General features: G+C 30.0%; 1 protein-coding gene and 2 pseudogenes across 1 annotated transcript; 1 reads left to right on the plus strand and 2 right to left on the minus strand.

Moving 5' to 3' along the window:
* The first annotated feature begins 5,621 nt into the window (after positions 1–5,621).
* Positions 5,622–6,627, plus strand: LOC149885111 (uncharacterized). Its single transcript, XM_090094627.1, has one exon. It carries the CDS (start codon positions 5,680–5,682, stop codon positions 6,625–6,627), a length of 948 nt encoding a protein of 315 aa, XP_089950753.1. The 5' UTR covers positions 5,622–5,679.
* A 5,830-nt stretch (positions 6,628–12,457) lies between these two features.
* On the minus strand, positions 12,458–14,322 carry LOC149885112 (uncharacterized; annotated as a pseudogene).
* A 4,771-nt stretch (positions 14,323–19,093) lies between these two features.
* LOC149885113 (uncharacterized) lies at positions 19,094–21,617 on the minus strand (annotated as a pseudogene).
* Between the last annotated feature and the right edge of the window lie 900 nt (positions 21,618–22,517).

A 22,517-nucleotide genomic window follows, 5' to 3' on the forward strand; every position in this document is an offset into this window, starting at 1 on the left:
AAAAAAGAATAGTATGTAGTGCCCGTGCCCCTAAATCCGTGGTTGTGTAGGCTGAAGCCTACACTGCTTACGCCTTAATCCGGGCCTGCCTGTTGCACTTTGAGTCATCTCTTCTTCAAAGAAGTTCCAGATTTCCGTTCGTGAACGCGGCATGATGCTGGCAACTGACTAGTAAGATCAAACTTCTAAACTAAACAATCATTTACTTTACAAAAAAAAAACTAATCTGCACAATAGTTATTTCCAGCTAATCACTTTGACTCCTTCTCAAAAACTAGCTTTTTCCCAAAAAATGACAAAATTTTTTACTATTACATATCTATTTCAAATATTATAACTATATCAAGCAATCAACATAATATTTTTAAATTTTCTCTTTTCTTTTAGTACTTTGAATATCCTGTAACAATAATAGTTTTTGTTATCTCAGTTAAACCATATTTCACTTAAAATGTTTGATAATAAAGTAAAAATAGATAAAAGAAAATAAAACAAAATTTAACATTTCTTATCTTCAAAACTGATTAAAGTTGATTATTTTTCAATATTTTTTTGACTTCTGTTGATCAACAAAGTTTTCAGATGACGTCCTATTTGATTGGTCTGGAAGGATTAACTTGTAAAACCGGTAAAGAACTGGATAGATTAACCTGTAAAACCGGTAAAGATTTGTTCTGTGCAGTAAGCCGCCTGTCTCCGACGTTTTTTTGCAACTTCGTTCCACTTTGCAGTTTGCATCTCGGACTGTTTTATCTTTTTTTCCGCACTGGCATTTTGATAACCAAACCATTTCTGTTAAAAAAATGTGTTGTGAGATTTAACCCGACACCGCACCCATTTTTTTCTTAATGATTTAAAAAAAAAAATTATAAAATATTATCAAAAATAATGGAGACGTTCTGTTACGATTTAAAAATCTCGTATGAGTACGACTCAGGATACGGTACTAGTTAATTTATAAGTAAAAATAACCTTACATTAATTATAATTAACACAGCTTCGTTTCGACCAACCTATTCTGTATATTCTACTAAATTCTTATTCTATAAGGATATTAACAATATAATTTAATTAATTTTATCAATAATTAAAGAGCTCCCGCGCAAAACCAGGCTAATTCATATTTGAATTTTCTTTTACAATTTTGATATATTTAATTCCTTGATTTAAGTTAGCAACATTCTAATGTCACTAACAAACCATGCATTGACAAGAATTATGGCTCATAGAACATAAAAAATTTCCTTAGAAAAACGTTGCCATAAGTTTTTATGAAGGAGTAAAATTTGGGATAAGTCTGTATTTGCACCAAAAAAAGGAATTGTTTGGTTTTGCAGCATTTTCTCTGCTCAATTGATAACGATTGCTAGTATTACAAAATCTATTATAATGCAGCATTATTCACTATTGATATCATTGTCTTTAATTTTATTTCACTGCAGTGCACTTTTAACCATAATAACTGCTTATTGCTGACGCACAAAGTCCACACCACGATAGTAATTTTTTGCTAAACAAGAACACTTTCTTTGATTTGATGTTTGGATGGTTGAGGCTGTTCAGAGGAAGACTCCAGAACTTTAAACGCCCTGTTTAACAAATCAGACAGTGACAGTCCTGTTCACGTTTTAAATATCGAACTTTTATGGTGCTAAATTTATGTATTAGAGGGAGTGCAACTTTCTCACAGTTTTTTTTCTTTTCAAGAACAATCCTACATGTACCACAAATACCTTTTGGAACTCGTGAGATTGAAAAATTTAAGTTGATGTTAAGGCTTAGTTTTCAGTGTATTAATCAATTGGATAAAACTCTTTTGTACACCTTTTCATGCAAAGGATGCAAACTATTTTTCTACAGTCTTTATGAGTTCACTTTATGTTTTGCGTTTTTAAGAGCTGTTCCTAAAATTTTGTTCTACACAGGACTAATTCTAAAAGAAAAGTAACAGGATATTTGTTATTTACGGAAAAAATTCCCTGTTAATGTTAAAATATCATAAATTCCAGGAGAGCACATTGATTGAAAGTTTCCTAAGTTAGTGTTCATGGAAAACTTTAGCGACATTTTTAATCATAAATGTTGTAAAAATGCAAATAAGATGTAATGCTATCATCTTAAATTATTTTCAAACAGAATAAAATTTCAAATCGGATTTTCTTTCAAAGACTTCTTCAGATAATTTCAAATTTTACATTTTTGTTATCAAGTACTCCCTCCGTCCGGTAATATGGTATACATTTTAGCGATTTTTGTGGTCCGGAAATATGGTATACATTTGCGAAAAAAATAAAATAAATCAAAAAATGTACATGATAAGTATATTATATTAACTTTATTTAACTAAAATGTTTCAAATTGCTATAATATATTTTATAGCAATTTCCTCCACCTTCAAATTGCTATAATATATTTTATAGCAATTTTCCTCCACCTTCAAATTGCTATAATATATTTTATAGCAGTTTCCTCCACCTTTTCTTTACTTAAATGAGGTATTTTATAGCATTTTCCTCTCACCATTGCAAGCATGTATGGAGTTAACATAATTAACTCCATACATGCTTGCAATGTTGTAAAAACGTTATCGAGAGTATTTGCTTCTAATTGATGAAATTCATCTTGAAGACAATTTATTAATTCATCAATTGTGTTTGGCGAAGCTTCATGTTGCAGCGACTGTATGGAGTTGAAAAAACCTAAATCGAGAACATTTAAATCAGGGCTTTTGCTGGTTGCGCCTTAAACTTGATATTCCAGTCATCAGCAGAACCAAAAGCGACAATATCTGCATCATTATCAGAAAAATGGGGTGTCGCATTGTCTTGTTGTACGTATGTTGTTTTCTTTTTGTGTGCTGGTGGAAATTTAGATTTAATTGCGGGAATTACATTCTCCGTGATCATATTTTTGCAATGTGCTGCTGTAACAGATTCCAAATTTTTTGTTATTATTGTCCCTTTAACCCTGTTCTTAGAATTCCTTTGAGCTGGTTCCTGATAAACAAATGGTCATATTCCAATTTTTCCATCAAAATAATGCTTACGATGTGCATCAAAGCGTGGTCCAGCTACTGCAGCCATGAACATTACTTTCGTAATAAATCTTTTACTTTTGCAGTTTCTCTCCGGTTCTTCTTCGTTTAACATTAAGTAATAAGAGCGCTTAACTTTAGTTAGATAAAACCACTTTTCATCAATGTGAACGTAATCGTACAAACCATCAAAAAGCAAATCTCCATTATTAGCAAGACTTACTTCAGACAAGCAAAACTCCAATCTGTCCATTTTATTTTTATCTGTTAAAGTTGGTTTAACTGTAGAAGATATTCTCTTGATATACTTTCCCGACTTGAATATATTAAACAAAGTTGATTTTGGAATACCAATTGCGAAGGAAAGACTGCGAAGCGTTCCTCGGCGATTTAATGGTGTATTCTTTATTTGCGCTAAATTGTTGGAATAGTCTTTAGGTTATCTTCCGCATCTTTCTTTCTTTTTTGAAGAAACATCGGCACATATTTTACCTTCTCTGTATTGAGTTTTTGATGCTGTACTTACAAATTTTCCGAATTTTTCTTAGAGGTAATTAACGTTTGCTAATCTTTATTTCAATCCAACGCTTTATAAATTTATAATGATGCTATGTTTATTTTATTGTTTTTTATTTGATATCTATTGTTTAACTGAAACTTATTGTTTTTTTTTGAAAAACTTCATTTATCCTGTGTGATTTCATCTAGCGAGATTTATACTGTGAAATAAATAAAGTCAATGACTAGCTTAACGCATTTAAATGTTTTTCTTCACATTTTGCATGATTTTTAAATTTTTTCCTTCAAAAAATGAAATTGTTCGTTCATTTTTATAAACCCAGAATCTCTCATAATATAGAGATGTGAGAAAATTTTGAAATTTTAAAACAAAACAATATCATTTACGTAAATATATGCCTCTAATTTTGAATTTTTTAAAAATATTAAAATTATCTCTTTAGGTCAAGTATTTATAAAGTTAAGAGATTTTTAAGTTGTGATTTTTTACATATAGAGAGGCTATGAAAAGTTGGACCCAAGTTTTTAATTTTTTTTTGCAAAAAAATATAGAGTAAAATGGGGTCAAATGAAATAGTTAAGAATTTTAATTAGTTTTTTTTTAAGGGAAAAAGGTTTTTAATTTTTTTTTTTTTTTAAAGTTGTAGAGAAATTTGAGCTGTATTTAAATATATACATTTCAAGTAAAAAAAGTTTTTAGTTTTTTAAGATACTTTATTTAATTGAAAAGAAAAGATATTTTATTATACCCTCACATTCGGGGAAATTGAAATACGCAAATCTATGTGTAATTAAAACAACACTTAACTAAAAAAAACAAAAAGCAACCAATAATAGCAATTTAAAAAACAACCAAATAAAAAAAGAACTTTATTCTTGTGATGATGTTGAGTCGTTGAGTGGTACTAGAGGTTGAGTTGAGTTGTCACTTGTGTGGCACTTTTTGGTGCAATAAAACTCAGCGCCTTTTACATATCGCTTTGGTATGCATGTTTGACAAAGCCAAGCCTTGCATTTTGAATTTTCAAATTGATACCATTCCATGTATTGACTTGTTGAAGCTTCGCCTAAAACTTTACGGCACTTTTTACATTTCACTTGGTTTGCAGCTGTTATTGTTGTTGGAGTTGCTGTTGTTGCTTGATTTATTTGCAGCTCGTCATTAAAGCTTAGCTTACGTTGTTTTTTAGCTTGCTTTGCTGCTTTTTTGCTCTCAGCATCTTTCAATCTTTCGAGTATTTCAGGTTTACTAAGACACTCCCCATCGAACCTTGGTACATCTACATTTTTTCGTTTTTTTGTGTCAACGTGTTGGATACGAAACATTTGTTGCAAAGCTTCTGCAAGCGACTGGGCCGATTGCAATTGTTTTTTAACCTCTTTTTTTTTTAACCTCTGTTTGTTAACCTCTTTGAATTTCTTTTTGAATAGCCGGAGTTACTAGACTATTGAAGGTTGTTTGCAGGCGAGTTGGCTTTGGAAGTGACTTTGAAGCTGATGCTATGCAACACATGCTGATGCTAGATGTTGTTGATATAGATTCAGATAGCGGTGGCTGAGATGGTGTAGTTCCTGGTGCTAGTAGTGGTTGTGGTACTTTCATAGATTCTGGTGGTTGATGATGAAGGCTCGGGTTGAGATGACGGTGTTTCAAACGTATTAGCAATTTGAAATTTTGACTGATCGATTTTACCGATGTCGAGTGGAAACAAGCCAGTATTCTGAAATCCACTAAATATTTGGGTGCGTGTAGAAACTTCGCCAGAGCTAAAAAGTTTTGATTGCAGTTGGCTAAAACATTCTTTTGATAAGTTACTGAACTTTGTCTCTGCATAAAACTGTTGAAGTAATTTGCGCCAAACTCTTTTGACATGACAATAAACACCGACATCTAGTGGCTGCAGAATGTGTGACAAATGAGCTGGTAAGCAAATTAACAAGATATTGTTTTTGATACAATTAACTACGACCCGATAGATGACATGTGTCACATGTCCATCTACGACAAAAATATGAATGCCTATAATTGGATAACTATAATTAGGTTTATTTAATTAAGTCCTGGATATCTTCATTGGAGTTTAAATCATGTATGTGATGCTAATCATGAAAAATCATCTGGAGCAATGGAATCATGTGGGGCGGTGATATTATTTTCTCGATCGATAATGAAGAATAATTTAAGGTACACTTCATATATTGGGGATGGTGATACCTCTTCATTTACTGATGTTGTTTCCTCAAAACCCTATGGCAATATAAGTATTGAGAAACTAGAATGTGTTGGTCACGTTCAAAAACGAATGGGAACTCGTCTTCGTAACTTGCGCCAAAGTCAAAAAGGGAAAAAACTTATTGATATTAAACTTGGTCAAATTGGTCTAAGTGGCAAAGGTAACCTCACAGACAAAGCAATAAATTTGTTTCAAAACTATTATGGCATGGCCATACGACAAAATGTTGACAATCTCTACAATATGCAGAAATCCGTATGGGCTGTGCTTTTTCATAACTCTGACATTGAGGATGAAAACGTCCGCCATCAATTTTGCCCAAGGACAAAAACAAGCTGGTGCTTGTGGCGGTCTGATAAACTAACTAACTTATCTAAATATCAAAAGAAATTGAGCCCTCCATTAGCTATTCACAAAGTTTTAATTCCTATATTTAAAGATCTATCTAATCAAGATTTACTAAAAAAGTGTCTTCATGATCAAACACAGAATAATAACGAAAGCTTGAATAGTGTTATATGGAAAAGATGCCCAAAAGATATATATGTTAGTAAAAGTTCTTTAGAACTATATTTAAATTCAGCTATTATTTCGTTTAATGATGGTTTTCAAGGAGTTTTAGAAGTGTTTAAAATTTTAGGTGTTAACACTGGGAGGTTTATGATTGATGCTTCTAAATTACATGATGCATTACGTATATCAAAAGGAAATTATAAATCCACCAATAAATGCAAAGTTAGAAGGCAAAAATTAAGAGGAATTAAAAAAGGGTTCTTAGATAAAGAAGCAGAAGAAGCAGAAGAAGAACCTGTATCATTTTATGAATCTGGAGCTTTTTAAATAAGATTTTACTTTTGTTTTGTGATTTTCTCCACATTAGCTTTTTAGCGAATCAAATAAAGTTAAAAAAAGATATTTCCTAATTGGCTTATTCTTTTTCTTTGAAATTTTCCCAGTTTGTTTAAAATATATTGGAAGAGGAATGGTAGAAGAATATTTATTTTTGCTTTTTTTTAAGTTTGTGTTTTTGTCATCAAACAGTGAGACCTTCACGATAAAACAAGGAACCATTATGGCAATGCCTATAACTTTTGAAATTTTCCAGTTAAATAGATAAAACTGCTAGGGTACCTGAGTAAACATGTTAGTAGCTGAAATACCAAAGGGCATTAAAAAGGGTCATTTACTTCCTGAGAAATGTTTTTTTTAATAAACACACCAAAACAGGGAAAATGTTGAATAAATGAGGCAAATTGTAAGATTTTTTTTTTTTTTTTTTTTTTTTTAATACTCTTTTTTAGTAAAAAACAACATAAATAGACTAAATTAAAAAATATAAACTCAATATTAAAGAAATTCATTTGAATTGGGGTGGACCACCTTAAAAATTTATCTTCAGCAATTAAAATATTTTTCTTAGCTATAAATATAAAAAAATCTTTCAAAAATTAGCAATTATTTAGCAAAACATTAGTCAAACTCTTTCAAACTTTTTTTTGTTTAATTAATGATTATGTTGAAATTTTCGCTAATGAGTATGTAGAAATTTTTGTTAATGAGTATGTTGAAAACGTGAAATTGAAAACGTGCGTGCATAATTATAAAAAATATACTTTTAAAAACAACTTTTTAAAAAGTCTTTAAAAAATATTTACATCAAGATTTTAAAACAAAATTACTAAGCATATCGCAAATTAAAACTATATGGAATTATTTTAAAAAAAGTGATAATGAAGAAAATGCGTGTTATGTTCGGCTATTTTAAAAATTAATCAAAGGTCAACTAAAGGGTTATTAATCCATTTAAAAACTAAACATGGCACCGACTTAAAATCAAACATTTTACAACAAGACGGAGCTTCAACTTCAAAACAGCATGAATCAGTTGAACTAGAGCCTAAAATATACATCGACTGCGAAGACGAAGAAGTAATTCCATCGAAAAAAGTCAGAACAATTGACACGTATTTCTTAAAGGAAATTTCTATGGAAAAAAATGGTATCGCGCATGGTTGCAAAAGATGGCTTTACATTTAATAGTTTTTGCACATCTTCAGATTTACGGTACTTGTTTTCAAAGAGTGGTTTCCGGCTCCCTACTTCACCTAATACTATAAGATTGATGGTAGTTAAATTCTCAGATTCTGTAAAAGCCGCTTTAATCCAAAAATTCACATCACTAAGAAAGCAAAATCAAAAGTTTTCAATAACGTTTGACGAATGGACATCACAAAATAGTCTGAGATACTTAAACTTAAATTTACATATGGAGGCGAAACACTTTAATCTTGGATTGATTCGAATCCATGGATCGTGTAATGCAGAATATTGCGTCAAGTTAGTTTCAGAAAGGCTAAATAGCTTCGATGTTGTTCTCCAAAAAGACATTATTGCCATGGCCAGTGATGGAGCAAGTGTGATGGTAAAAGTCGGTAAAATGATGTCTTGCTATCAACAGCTATGTTATGCTCATGGAATACAACTTGCAGTTATTGATATCTTATACAAGAAAAACAGCGGAGAAGTCGAAGTATCGTTTATTACATATGAAAATTGTGAAGAAGCAGATGAATATGGTAAAACTGAGGATGATGAAGTTATAAATAAAGAATATGGTTTGACAATGATTTTGGACCGACCATCTGCTGAATTGGTTAGTAATTACAAAGATCTCATGAAAAAAGTGACAAAGGTTGTAAAAATATTTAAAAACTCTCCTGTCAAAAAGGATACATATTTACAGAAGTATATCCTACAAGAACACGGGAAAAAGCTTCAGTTGATTCTTGATTGTAAAACCAGGTGGGACAGTATGTTCGATATGTTAGAAAGATTTCATAGACTAAAAGTGTGTATTGAAAAAACCTTATTTGATGTTGGGTCCCAAATCAATTGCTTAATTATTTGCCTGGCACCACTAAAACTTGGTCTCGAACTTTTATGCAGGAGAGAATCGAACCTTGTCACGGCGGAAACAACAATTCAATTTATGCTAGATAAATTGTAAAAGCAATCATCAATTTTGAGCATAGATTTAGCCGCGGCACTTTGTGAGAGGTTTACACAACGTCTTAATAAGAATTTAAATGAACTACTAGTTTACTTACAAAATCCGACGAAGAAAATGAACTCGAAGAAAAAGAAGCTGTAGATTTTATTAACAATTGCGAAATACTTACTCCTACAATTCTATCGCTGAAAAAAGAATTGGAAAATCAAACACAGAAAGACAAGAACAGCTGGACAGAAAATGTAAAGGAAAGACCAAATTTAGATTCTTTAGACTTTGATAAATTATTGAAGCCGGATATGCCTGCCTATGAAAGTAATGGAGTAAGAGGCAAGTTTCTAGATATAGCGCATAGTTACTTGATGACCATACCACCAACAAACGTAGAGGCCGAGCGAGCTTTTTCAGGTGCTGGTTACATATGCAGTCCTTTGAGGAATAGATTAAGTGATGATACCTTAAGCAGGGTCTGTTTCTTAAAAGCGCATTTCTTACAATGATTTTCTCATTTTGATATTTAAAAAAAAAATAAAGCTAATAGACGTTCTGCGTAAAGCTTATAGATGTCCTATAGAATTATATTGATTTACAAATGAATTGCGTTTTTTGGCTTTATTTACCTTATCTTATCAATTTAATAAGTTGAGTATATTTTTTCTGAAATACTTGAAAGAAAAATAAAATTGTCATTTTGCCTTTTGTAAAGTGCATAAGAAACCTACTAATCCCGCGCGGGATCCCGCGGGATCCGCACAAAAATTAAAAAATTTCGCGCGGATCCCGCGGGATTGAAAAGTGTGCGTGATTACAATCCCTAATAGGGCAGAATTCAATTAGAGCCTCCCAGATAAGATCTTTTTTATCAAACTCTTCATCAAAAAAATTTTGTGATCTTGATAAGATTTTTAACGGATTTTTTAATTCTCATTCTGGTATTGTTATTATTAAAAGAGTCCTTGATGCGGTTGACATTGGTCAACCGTATCAAGGACTCTTTTAATAATAACAATACCAGAATGAGAATTACAATACCAAATGAGAGAATTGTTTTTCGGCTGAAACATAAAATTTTTTGATCCAAGGACTACCCAGTTAACCATTTCAACTGGGTCCCAGATGGGAACCAACTGGGGAAAATACTGGGACCCATCTGGGTATCCCACATGGGTCCCATATTGATTCTGTCAGTGGGATCCGACTGGGTCCCATCTGGGATTAGTCTGGATTTTTGACGGGAAATCCCATATCGAACCCAGACACTTTTTCATTTACCGCGGGTTTTCTCGTTTTTTTATAGTTTGTTTTTCGCAGATTTTCTGTATCTCGAATCTGCGAAATGTGACAATATTTTGATTAAAAAGTGACGCATTTTTTATATAAAATTAAAAAGTAAAGGTTATTTATATTAAATTCGCTGTCAGGGCAATAAAATGTATTAGGTCTAACTTAATCTTTACGAATCAATTGAAAAAACAGATTTGAATTTCATGATATTTTTATGCAACAAAAAACTGTTATTACACAATGATTTGAAGTAAAACTGTTCTACTATAGTAATATTCTGCCACAGTAGTTCTCTCATATCGCCACCATAGTCGCATGACAAAAATTCTGCTATAAAGTTTATCGCTTCGCTTCTTTAGTGCTTTCTTCCACTTTTACACTAATTTTATAAACTAAAAATAAACAACAAATTTAAAAATCAAAATAATTTTAAATAAAAATTTTATTTTCCAAAATATTCGGCAAAGAACTATCCGGTGACATCTTTTAATCTATTATTTCCCTTTTTTCGACAATCACTACCACGGTCCCGTAAATTAGAAAACCACTTTGAAAGTTCTGCCTCAACTTGCTTTTTATTTGCATCTTGAGTAGTTGCCTTGACTTTCACACTACCTAGAAAATTTTTTTTTTTAAATTTTAGACAATAGCTTGAAGTACACTTAATAGATATAAGTTTAATTACTAAATAAATTTAGATAACAAAAAAATAAATAATTCATGACCTGTTGGTTTGAAAAAACCAATGCTAACCCACAATATATCAGAATGTTTTACTGATAAAAATGAAGGAGGAGCTGGCTTTGGTATAATATGAATTGGAGATGAACATTCTGGTTTGGGTAAAAAAGTAGGTTTTTCTACATGTTTAAATTTTTAGTGCACTGGAATAACTTTCTTGTTCCTATTAAAAAAAAAAAAGAAAGATATATATATATATATATATATATATATATATATATATATATATATATATATATATATATATATATATATATATATATATATATATATATATATATATATATATATATATATATATATATATTGTTAGTATTAATATATATATTTATATATTAATACTAACAATAACATCGCTAATACAAAAGATTACTGTTCAATAAACTCTTCACTGCAATCAGAGTCAACTTCGCTTGTATCGCTTTTATCAGCTTGTATAATATTTATTCTAAATATTTTATAAATTATTTAAAGAAATTAATAAATTCTTTGAGTAGAAAAGCAAAGTGTACATAGACACTGCTGGATATATAAACATATAGTCATATATATATAAAGTATAAAAAATAGCATATATATAAATATATTGTATATATAAAACATATATTCTGTATATATAAAGATTTATAATTGCTATATTCTTCAAAATCATTTCATACAGTTTTTCTAGACTCACAAAATATTATGGAACTCACCTTCTTTGCTTTCTGTTATTTTTAACTTCGAGGTTCGAAGTGTCTTCAGCCAATATTGCTTTCTGACAAGTCTTCTGAAGTGAATCTAATACAACATTATTTTTTAATATTAATGTTTGTCTATGACTAGGAATGACTTTCATAGATTTGTTTCATCAGTTTAAATGTGAAATGACATGATTAGAATTTAAATACAAATAACTTGAAAAATAATTTATATCACAATACATTTTTTAATCATATGTATAAGTCATGCAAAATAAAAGTTTATATAATTATAAAAAAAAGTTACCAGCAGCAGCCAAAGTTCGTGCGGTATAAGTTGGCCAATTTAACTCTGCCTCTAAATATCGACTTTTTGCCTTAGAAACACTTTCTGGATTTTTTAGAGGAGGCCAGTAAAACTTGACTAAATGATGCTTTTTAATTCGCATAGGAATATCACTCAGTAAGGTACCATCAGCAATCCAGTTTAATGGAAGAAAATCTGTTTCATTACTCTCATCAAATGAAACTATTGCATAAGACATTTTAATCTAATAAAATAGGCATCACACTCAACCAACAATACGATGGCATATTTTTAATAAGTATGTAATTATTATTAGGGTAAATACTGTAGTAAAAATTATTTGAGTAATTACGACTCAAATAATTTTTACTACAGTATTTACCCTAACATATGCCTTTATATTAAAGTATGTTATACAAGGAATGTAGTAAATTTAAAATATTTAACAAAAAAAAAAGATACAGTAGAATGCAATAATAATATATAAAAAAAGGCAAGTAAAGAGTTAGTACAGATACATCTGAGGCATAATTACAAATCCATTTTTAAATGGTAACTTTACATATTTACAATCTAAATCTACAATCGAGAATATTTTATTAAAACATGATACCTTCTCTACAAAAAAAATTGAAAGTAAGTCAGAGTTCATTGGATTTTTAAAAAATGGTTGTAAAAGTTCATACTTTTGAAAAACAATATAAACTTCATTGCATTTGCTATTTGGAACTTGTAAAAAATTTCTTATAACACCAACTTGACCGTTTACTTTAAAACAATCCTTAATTGAAGCAAAAAACTTAGCATATTTATACTGTTTAAATTGCAAACAGTGACGATATGATATAGGAACTGGACCTTTAGTGTGAAGCTCTTTAAAAACACTTTTTTTATTATTACAAACTTAATTTGTGGAATTCAAATGTCCTTCAAAAATATTTCTCACAATTTGAAAACACAAAAACTGAGGTCGCCGCACAAGTTTTTTAAATCTTCCAAGATAACTTTCATATGGAAAAGAAGAGAATTTATCCAGAGCACCATAACGATTAACATCATCGGGCAAATGAATTAAAGAGTGAATATTATAAACGCAATGATCTTTACCATACAATTTACAAAATGTAGCAACAAAATATGTTAGCAACTTTTTAACGTAGTCAAGATAATTTTCACAAAGCGATGAACTTAAAAGAATACGTACAGCAACAGATAAATCCAAGAAGTTTAAATAAACATCATTTGGCAATGTACCTTTTAAAACTACCGGACCAGTGTATAACAAAAACTGACGTAATTCAGTAGCTTTCCAGTGTTTAAATTCCCATAATGAGCGAGGTTTGCGTGAAAATTCTTTTGGTACATGCTGTTTAAATAAAACTAGTTTTTCTGATAATGTTGTTAATGATGTTTTTGTTAAACTTTGATTTTTTTTACTCCCATGCACCCATTGATTAATCAATCTCCTAACTACTCCTAAGCATACTAAATGCATATAATCAAGTGGAAAAGATGAAACCATTCCAAATGATAAATCTAAAAATGGAGATATCATGTTATCAATGTGATGCTTTTTATCTGCTTGCATATGAAAACTTTCATCAGTTCTAAGTGGAGCTGATAAGTTAGGAAGAAAAATCTTTCCAAACCATTGACCTTTTTGTAAACATCGCTCAAAGCTATGATATGCAGTATGAGATTTAATACACTTTAAAAATGCTCTTGCAGGGGCATCACATATTACTGCATCTAGTTTTATAATAAATTTATGACCTTTGCTATCCTCAAATGGTGACTTTTCTAGATATTTCATTTCTGCAACAAATTCTTTCAAATAATCAGTTACTGGATTAGGTTTACTATTACTGCAAAATATGGCAATTGGGAAAACATTATCTGAAATTTCTTTAAACATTCCAAGAATTGGCCAAATACATGAATTAGAACTTTTAAAAATTGGTATGCCATGAATGTTAATATGCAACTTAAGTTCCTTTAATTCTGGATTTAAAAAACTTTGATAACCAATATTTAATACCAAAAATAAAAGTATTCACCTCCTGCAACATTTTTTATATCAATTTTTCTTTGAGCATGATGAAGACTCCTGGCATTTTTTGGTACGCTTGAAACAAGTGGTTTCAAAATCTGCAGTAAATGTGTAGTAGCATTTTGTGAAATATTAAAAGAAACTGCCCAACTTGCTAAGTTTTCATTGAAACTAGTTAAATTGGAGTCATTACTTTCAGAAAAAAAAGTTAAATCACTATCACTATAATCTTCATCAGTTGTATCTGATACACAAGCACAACATTCATTTTTGTCTGAACAACAGCTATTTACTGTGTTTATTGCACTTGCATGGAACTGAGTCATTACATTCATGCTTTTATTCAATGGTGCAAATTCATGCATAAAATTGTTTTGATGGTTTGTAAAATCTGTAGTTGTTGTAATAATTTCATGTGTGTTACAAATACTTACTGATACATTGCAGCTATATTCATGATCATTGAGTTACAAATACTTACTGATACATTGCAGCTATATTCATGATCATAGCAGTTTAGATACAGCAGTGTTTATTTTTCTACGCTTAGTGCGATAATTATATGAAAAAGGCAATAAACTATCCATTATATGAATTTATATTCTAAATTTATATCTTATTTTAAAAGTTTGTAAAAATGTATTAAAAAATAAATATATCTAAACAAATTGTAATAATTTTTTATTATTATAGGCAAATAAAGTAAAAGGTTAAAACACCTAATAATTTTTGCTATTACTTACTATTATTTACAAATAATTCACAATATAAATAATTTAAACATTTTTTCATAAAAAACCTTATATAGAATATATTACTTATATTATAAATACTGTAACTGATATTATAACTTATAATATCAGTTACAGTATTTATAATATAAGTAATATATTATCAACTATATAACTTATAGAAAATGTAAAACATTTATGTATTTATAGATAATATTTAAAGTTTATACATGGCAGTTTAATTAGTAAAACCTTACGATGTTTTGCACAGTAACATTGAGATTTGCTTGAAAAAGATAACTTAAAACAAAACACACTAACTTAGTGAGTTAATGTGTAATGACTTAGTGACTAAGCCATAACTGTAAGCACACCAAACCATATAAACTAATTTGAAAAAATTTCCACATTTGTCTATAGCATTAAAAATAAAAAACATGACTTCAGTTTGATAAAACATTTTACAAATCTGTAAAAAAGTAAACGTTGACATACTCTCAAACTTATTAATGGCTATGAAATTCTGTCTGAATTTCAGTCTAAAATCTTTATCTAAAATTTCTTATATGCAGGGCATCTAAGAAATTTGAGAGCATGTCAAATTTTTTTTTTTTTTTAATTGTGAAATCATTTTTTAAATGGATGACTAAATATTGATTTTAACATATTCATACTTTTATAGAATTTTTTATATAGAATTAAAACTGATATGTAAATATTTTTTACAAAAATACAATAAAAAAAAACCAAATGAAGTTCCTGTGTATATTTACTCCAAATGCAAGTTTATATTCAATCTAAATCAAGCCGCGTTACATTTTAAAAGAATTTTGCAGTTTTATTTCAATAAAATTTTTTAATAAAAACGATGCCAAAAAATATGCTTTGATTAGAAAATACACGCTACCATTAAACCACGCGTCCTAACTTCAAACCAGCCGTAAATCATTTACGAAGTCCCATGCCAGTCCCAGTAAAAACCCAGATTTTATTTACGGCGTTATTTTCACACCGTATGGGACCCATCTGGCACCCAGAACAAACCCCCGCCGGAACCCAATCCCAGTAATCCCAGCTCAATCCCCGTCAATCCCAGCTGGGACTCAGTTGGGATGGTTAACTGGGTAGTTATAAATTTTCCTAATAATCCAGCAGCACAAAGTTCTCGTTTAGCAATACTGTTTGCAAAGCCAACAGATAAACTGGCTTGTAATCGAACACATGAAATAGTACCTGATGTCAAAAATGTTTTAAAAATGTCGTAATGTTGAATTAATATTCCACAAATATGAAAAAAATATTCAAACGATTTCCTCTGTATCTAGGAAGTAAAACTTTAAGAAGTTCTTCTTTTATTAAAAATAAAACAAATCCTTTAGGATCGCCTTTTCCATCCATGTAGAAGTTTATTTAGTTGCACAACAATATTTCCGGCCATGCAGTCGCTACCAAACAGTTTTCCTTTTTCTGTTTCTATTACTTTTAGTGCAGATCTACAGCTACTGGAAAATGTTTCTAGAGGATGAAGATGACAATTTAACTCATTGAAGGTTTTATTCCATGCCAGATTTAACTTTTTATTGTAGCATGTTTTGTAACAGCCTGATCGGAAATTGTATTAGAGATGCTGCCAATTATAGTTTGACGACATTCTTGAAAATCTTTTAAATGAAAAGAGGCATAAGTTTTGGCTAAGTTGTCAATGGATTGACATATATGCTGCTCATAGTCCTCTGATGTGCCACCAATTAACTCATCTAGTACTACAACTTGACGACCGGTTTTAGTAGTAAGGTGGATACAGCTGGCATGTACACCTTCCTTAGTTGTACCATCAAATCCATGTGTTAAATTCTTTTCAGATATAGCAATTACTGCTGTTTGGAGGTCAGTGATATCACCTAGTTCGGTAAAACTTTAAATTAAAGAAGAAATGCAATTTGGAGATACTTGGTTAGTCACAGCATCAAAAACAAGTGTTCGTAGTTCTGTATTATATCCTTTTTTGTTTTTCTTTGAAACCATTAAATTGCATTCTAAACTATGAATCTTCTCTTCAAGAAGAAAATTTTGATGTTCAAGTGATTTAATTACTTGGGAATTTATAACAAGTTTTTCTTTAAGTTGCAGAATTACAAAGTTTTGCTTTTTAAGTCGCTGATATTTTTGTTTCTGTCTTTTTAATAATAACAACAGCCTTTTGCAGTTTTGTTGAACTGCTTCAACTTTAATAGATTTTAATTTTTTTCTAAGATTACAAATAATGATATTTTTTTCTTCAAAAGTCTTGTTTCAATAGGCATTTGTTTAAGTTTGCTCTTTGTGTTAAAAATTACTTCCCTATATTTTTTTCTTTCATCAGTACGTGATTGTGATAATAAAGTAAGACGACGTTTTAATTTAGCTTTTTGTGGTGTCACAAAGGCTCCTCTTGGATCTTCAACTTGAACTTCGATTGGCACAACCTCTGAAACAAAGATTTATCAAATTTTTATTTACTAGATATTTAGTTGGTTGACAAAGTTCAACAAATGCTGGAACAGATGCTAATAAAAAGTCATTAATAGCTTCGGGAACTATCGTCCTAAAGAAAACCTCTGAGCAAATTTTTTCAAACATTGACATATCCCTTAAGATGTTCTTTTTGAATTTAATAACACTGTTGTTTATTAAATGTTAAATTGATTTTTTTTGTTTCACAACTAAATGTTTCACTAACAATAGTTAACTTATTTTTGTAATATACAAAAATAACATGTCCTTTGAGGCATGTTGTCAGTAAATTAAAAGTTACATCACCATACAAAGACTGAAGATGATCAAAAATAATAATTTTTTTTTTGGGATTTTGAGATTTGTGAATCACTAAAGAATATAAAAAAATCTTTAATATTAAAACTAATAAATTTAAAATTTTTTAAAAATGGTTTTAGCCTAAAATGTAAAAATTATTTCTTTACCTTTTAATTTTCTTTTAACAACTTAGAGCAAATATATTCAATATGAAAAATCTAATAAAAAGTATACTAAAATCAAAATAATAGGCTAAACAGTTGACCTTGTATATTTAATAAAACAAAATTTAATAATCTGTACAACGTTTTAAAGCGAAATAAGAAAATAAGTGTTGCTTCAATCGGAATTTAATAAATCTACCATGTGATCCGGAAATTTTATATATGCGAACTCAGGGTAACAACGCTTCAAATTTTCAAATTCACAAAAATGGCTTGGGTGCTTGAGGAAACCTATATTTAATATGCGCACATCAAATTTATTTCAAATTTTGAGGATAGGTCGTTTAACAAATATTTTAAAAGAACCTTTGAATCAAAGAAGGACCCTTGCTTATTTTAGGAGCAGTGATTCATAGAAAAATATCAAAGATTTAAAATGTAAAATTACCCTACATTTTATTTACAAAAACAACCATAAAAGAAATCAAATTGTAGGTTTATTCTTTTTTTTAATTAAATACAAAATTTCATTTCATTTAGCTCCGAAATAGAGGTGCAGCCTGGTTTGGCCTAATTCAACTTTTTGGTAAATGAAAAAAAATGCGGACTAATTTTTAGAATATGCATATTCTAACAGCTACAAGTTTTCTTTTTTTTAAAAATATAATGTTATTACTCTAAACCGAAATCATATAAAAAAGTTTTACGATTAACTTAAAAAACAATTACCAAAGCATGCTCAAAAATGCAATGGAATAAAACGTCAATTTGATTAATTTGATGCCTATCCTATAAAGCTTGTTACGCAGAACGCAAAAAAATTAGTAAATACGAACAATTTTTGCTTAAGTTAATATTTTGCGTAATTACGCAATTTTCAAAACTAAAATCCTATAAAAAATGCATATTTGCGGATTTTTCTAATTCGCCGCGAAATGAGTAACTTTTGTGTAAAAAGAGAAATTTTAGCTTTTTCGGCACACAAAAAGTAAACAAGACACTGTGAGCCAGAGAGACCGCCAGGTTTTATGTCGTGTCACTAAACCAAAACCTTTTTTATTAGTTTAGTATTAACGTATATGGTTAATTAAAAATATTTTTAAAATCTGGTTTACGTGTTAAGGTTGGAAAAATCAATTTTTAAGTTTCTACATATATTTATCACGTATAACTATTATAACCAAATTAAACACTTCTTCCATCAAAATCATTTGTTGATTCCTAAACTATTTCAAGATTCTATTGTAGGTATTACTATTAGCAACCTTTTCAATTGGATTTGAAAAAGCTTTACAAACATGTAATTGGAGCAAATTGATTTTTTTTTTTTCTCCGCTCCCCTAACTTTTCGCTGAATCTTGTGGCACACTATAAAAACATACATGCATTAAATGAAAGTTGTTCTTGTGAATTAGAGCTCTTGAGATATTACAAAACAAGCCATTTGTAATATATTCAAACAAATTTTGTGGCTATGAAAATAGCCGTTTTGACAGGATTATAGTCACTATCCTGGACTTGCTGACTTTTTTTTGTTTCTAGGGCTGCATATCAAAGTTAATGTTAAATTCTTCTTCCATTAAAATCAACTACAGAGGATAGTAGTTGCTCTCCATGTCGAGTATGCTCTTCTTTACGTTTAAATTTACTCCATGTAGGCTTAAATTTAGAATGAATAGCTTCTCCACACTGTTCAGCAAACTTGGATAGGCCACAGTTATGGTATTCAACAAAGGGCTGAACATGACACAGCAAAATGTAAAATTTCCAACTTACTGAAACTTTTTTCCGTAGAACGTGTGGAAGATCTTGGGTAGATAGGAAGAAGTTTTTTAAATGAGCAAATGCTAACTTATAATCTGACTCAAGAGTTCGACCAAAACAAGAATCCTTTACTTTTTGAAAGTCTTTCATGCACTGAACTATAAATCTAAGTTGAGGAACCTGAGATGTAACAACTTTATCAAGTTCATCCAGGTTTTTCAAGATCTTGTTGGAATTATTTCCATCCCAACCTCTACCTTGGTACCCTCTCTGAAGAACATTTTTAGTTTTCAGCCAGTCATTAAATTCATGCCAGGTACCCGTAAGCAGACATCCTAAAGTAGATACAACTCCAATCAAAAGATGCAATTCAGGAGGTGGTACTAAATGCTGGATTAGAGTATCTGGATTCTGCTCTTTGTAGAGAATCCTTGGATATATGACATTCATATAATGTTGCATGTTAGATTTCTTGGAGTTATTTTCGACAACATATTTTTCAAACCAATAATCTAGACTCCCAAGAGTTCTTAGCTTTCCACATTCTTCATTTCTCAACCCTTCACACCTCAGGCAAGCTCTTTTTCCTGCATGGCCTGACAGACCAAACACAGCATTGGCACACTTTAAATCAAATGCTGCAAAAAAACTTGACATCTTGCAAGTTGAGTTTTTCTAATTTTATTCTTAAGTTATGGTTTGTATCAGAAATATCTTCAACTATTGCAAGAATTAGACATCGCTGAACACCACTATTTATGTAAATTGCATACTTTGTTCTTTCATTTGCATCAAAGACATTAATTATAACTTTCAAAAAAGATCCTCCACCATCCATAGAAATTCGTACAAATGCTGAATGAAGGTCTAGAGCACGTTGATTTATCAAATCCAGTATGAAAGATGTCTGTTGAACATACACAAGATCCTTTAAAACATTTTCATCTTCACTGTCTTGGAAACCTATCTGTAAAAATATTTAAATAATGTTATTATTTATTTATACACTAAAAAATAAGCCTTCACATTCAACGAATCGTTGAAGCATCTCCAGATTGGGAAAATTTAGGGATTAAAGCTTTAACACAAAAGAATTAAATGTATAAAACACAAAAAAGATAACAATAATTTCTAATTTATATATAAGTCAATTTAATGTTAGCTGCACTTAACTTTACAAAAAAAATTATTTAACTTATAATGGTTACACATTATATAGTTACAATATTTGTATGTGTAGCCATCACAAGTTCATGGTGGAGGATCTCTTTCTCTTTACATATAAAACATATTCATACAAAATGTTAGAACATTCTGAAAGTGCACTTTTGTGATTAACACTAATAAATTACCTTTTCTACATTAAAAAGATGTGATATGGATTTCTCAAGATCATTCAATTTGCCAAAAATATTAGGTTCTACAGCAGTCTTATTCCCTAATCCTTTCCGAAGAGAAGATATTAACTGTTCGGTGTCGTTAATAGAAAGTTCCAATATTACTTGAAGTTCTTTTATAACCTGTAAAGATACTTGTTTTACTATTCTTCGATTTGCCTTGTTGGCAGGACATCCAACAGTTACAACCAATGGGTTTCCACGAGTTGATAAAGAAAAAGTTGCTCCTTTTGGAATGCAGTCAGCTTTCATCTTAACTTTTAATAAGCCTGAAGCAACTTGTTCAGCTTGAATGCTTCCCAAACTCTTGGCAAGAGAGATCAAGTTTGTTACAGCAACTGAAGAAGAACAGTTGAAGGTGTGTCCAGGTGATAACATTGAGAAACATTTTCCACAGAGCTTTAAGTTATCTGGTGAAGAAGATATGATTGGTTCTGTTTCACTACTTTGGAGCATTGAAGCTGAATTCCTGGTCAGCATTTTCCACTCAACCTTTAAAAGTGGTATTTAAATACATAGTTATATAAAGATAAATGCTTCATTACAATGAATGATTTAATATAAATAGTAGTATGGTTTTTTAAATAAAACATGAAACTTTTTAGAGATTAATAGGCTTACTTTATAATAACATTTTAAAAAATTAATGAGTTTAAAAAATATTTTTATTTTTTAAATATGAGAATTATCTTTGATACTCTCTCTCTCCACAAGCCTCTGGGTGTATTTCCCGACTTCATCTAGTAAAGGTTTCTTCTACAACTAGAGCAAACTACAGTTGGGTAATTACAAATTTCAAGGGAATACCAAGGATATATATACAGCTTCATCAGATCTTCTATTGTTGAATTTACAGCAGCAAAAGTCATTTCGTTCAAAGACAGCAGTCGATGAGCTAGCAACAGCCATTTTTGTTTATTAAATAAAATTAAATAAATGAAAATGGCTGCTGCAAGCTAATGATTAAAAACATTAATTAAATCCAAAATATAACACGGGTGTCTTGTTTCAAATGACATGGTTTTATAAAAAATATGTAATTTTGAGAAAAATGTAACTTAAAATGCAATCTATAGAAAAAGTTATTGTAAACTTTTTTTAAATTTTTTAGTAACTTTTTTAAGCATTTATTCAAGGCTTTTAATTATCATTTTTACCATGTTAACACGCGATTTTGATTTAAAAAACATTTTTAATGATCAATATAAACTAATACTAAACTAAAAAAATAGGCTTTGGCTGAGTGACACGACATAAAACCTGGCGATCTCTATGGCTCACAGTGAAGAAATATACCTCGGAGAAAAGTGTTTTTTTAATCTGTTTTGTAAACAAATTTCATATCATTGTTTTAGAGATTTTCGTACGAAAGCAGAGGTTTTATGTTTATATTATATATATATTATATTCTTTGCTAACGTTGTGTACCAAAAAATGGGTCTGCATTTCTTACATTTAGAGCTAGAAAAGTTCGTGTACTCAGTGATTTATAATGCTCAATTTTTATTGATTAAAACTAAATTTTATCCATGAAGATGACAAACAAATTTCGATCGATGACAAATTTGCTCATTAGTTTTTTTTATCGTAATGAGATAAAATAAAATTTTTTTTTTGAACAGAAGTAAAATGGCACTTACCTTTTCTGACCATTTTGTTTATATGAATGCACCTCATGTTAAACATCCTAAAAAAACGTTTAAGGGTTCTTACAATCTTGATCATTTACAAATTTTTGCCTCAAGGAGGAGGAGGAGGAGGAGGAGGAGGAGGAGGAGGGGGCAGTATGCTAACGGTTCGCTTCATTTT

The sequence above is a fragment of the Hydra viridissima genome, unplaced genomic scaffold (genome assembly GCF_058129835.1).
Source record: "Hydra viridissima isolate aposymbiotic clone 2 unplaced genomic scaffold, HvirCarnegie_v1 scaffold_8, whole genome shotgun sequence".
Lineage (NCBI taxonomy): Eukaryota > Metazoa > Cnidaria > Hydrozoa > Anthoathecata > Hydridae > Hydra > Hydra viridissima.

Bases quoted from the DNA above. Each gene is read 5' to 3' on its own strand.
- LOC149885111 (XM_090094627.1), top strand. From the start codon at position 5,680: ATGGAATCATGTGGGGCGGTGATATTATTTTCTCGATCGATAATGAAG.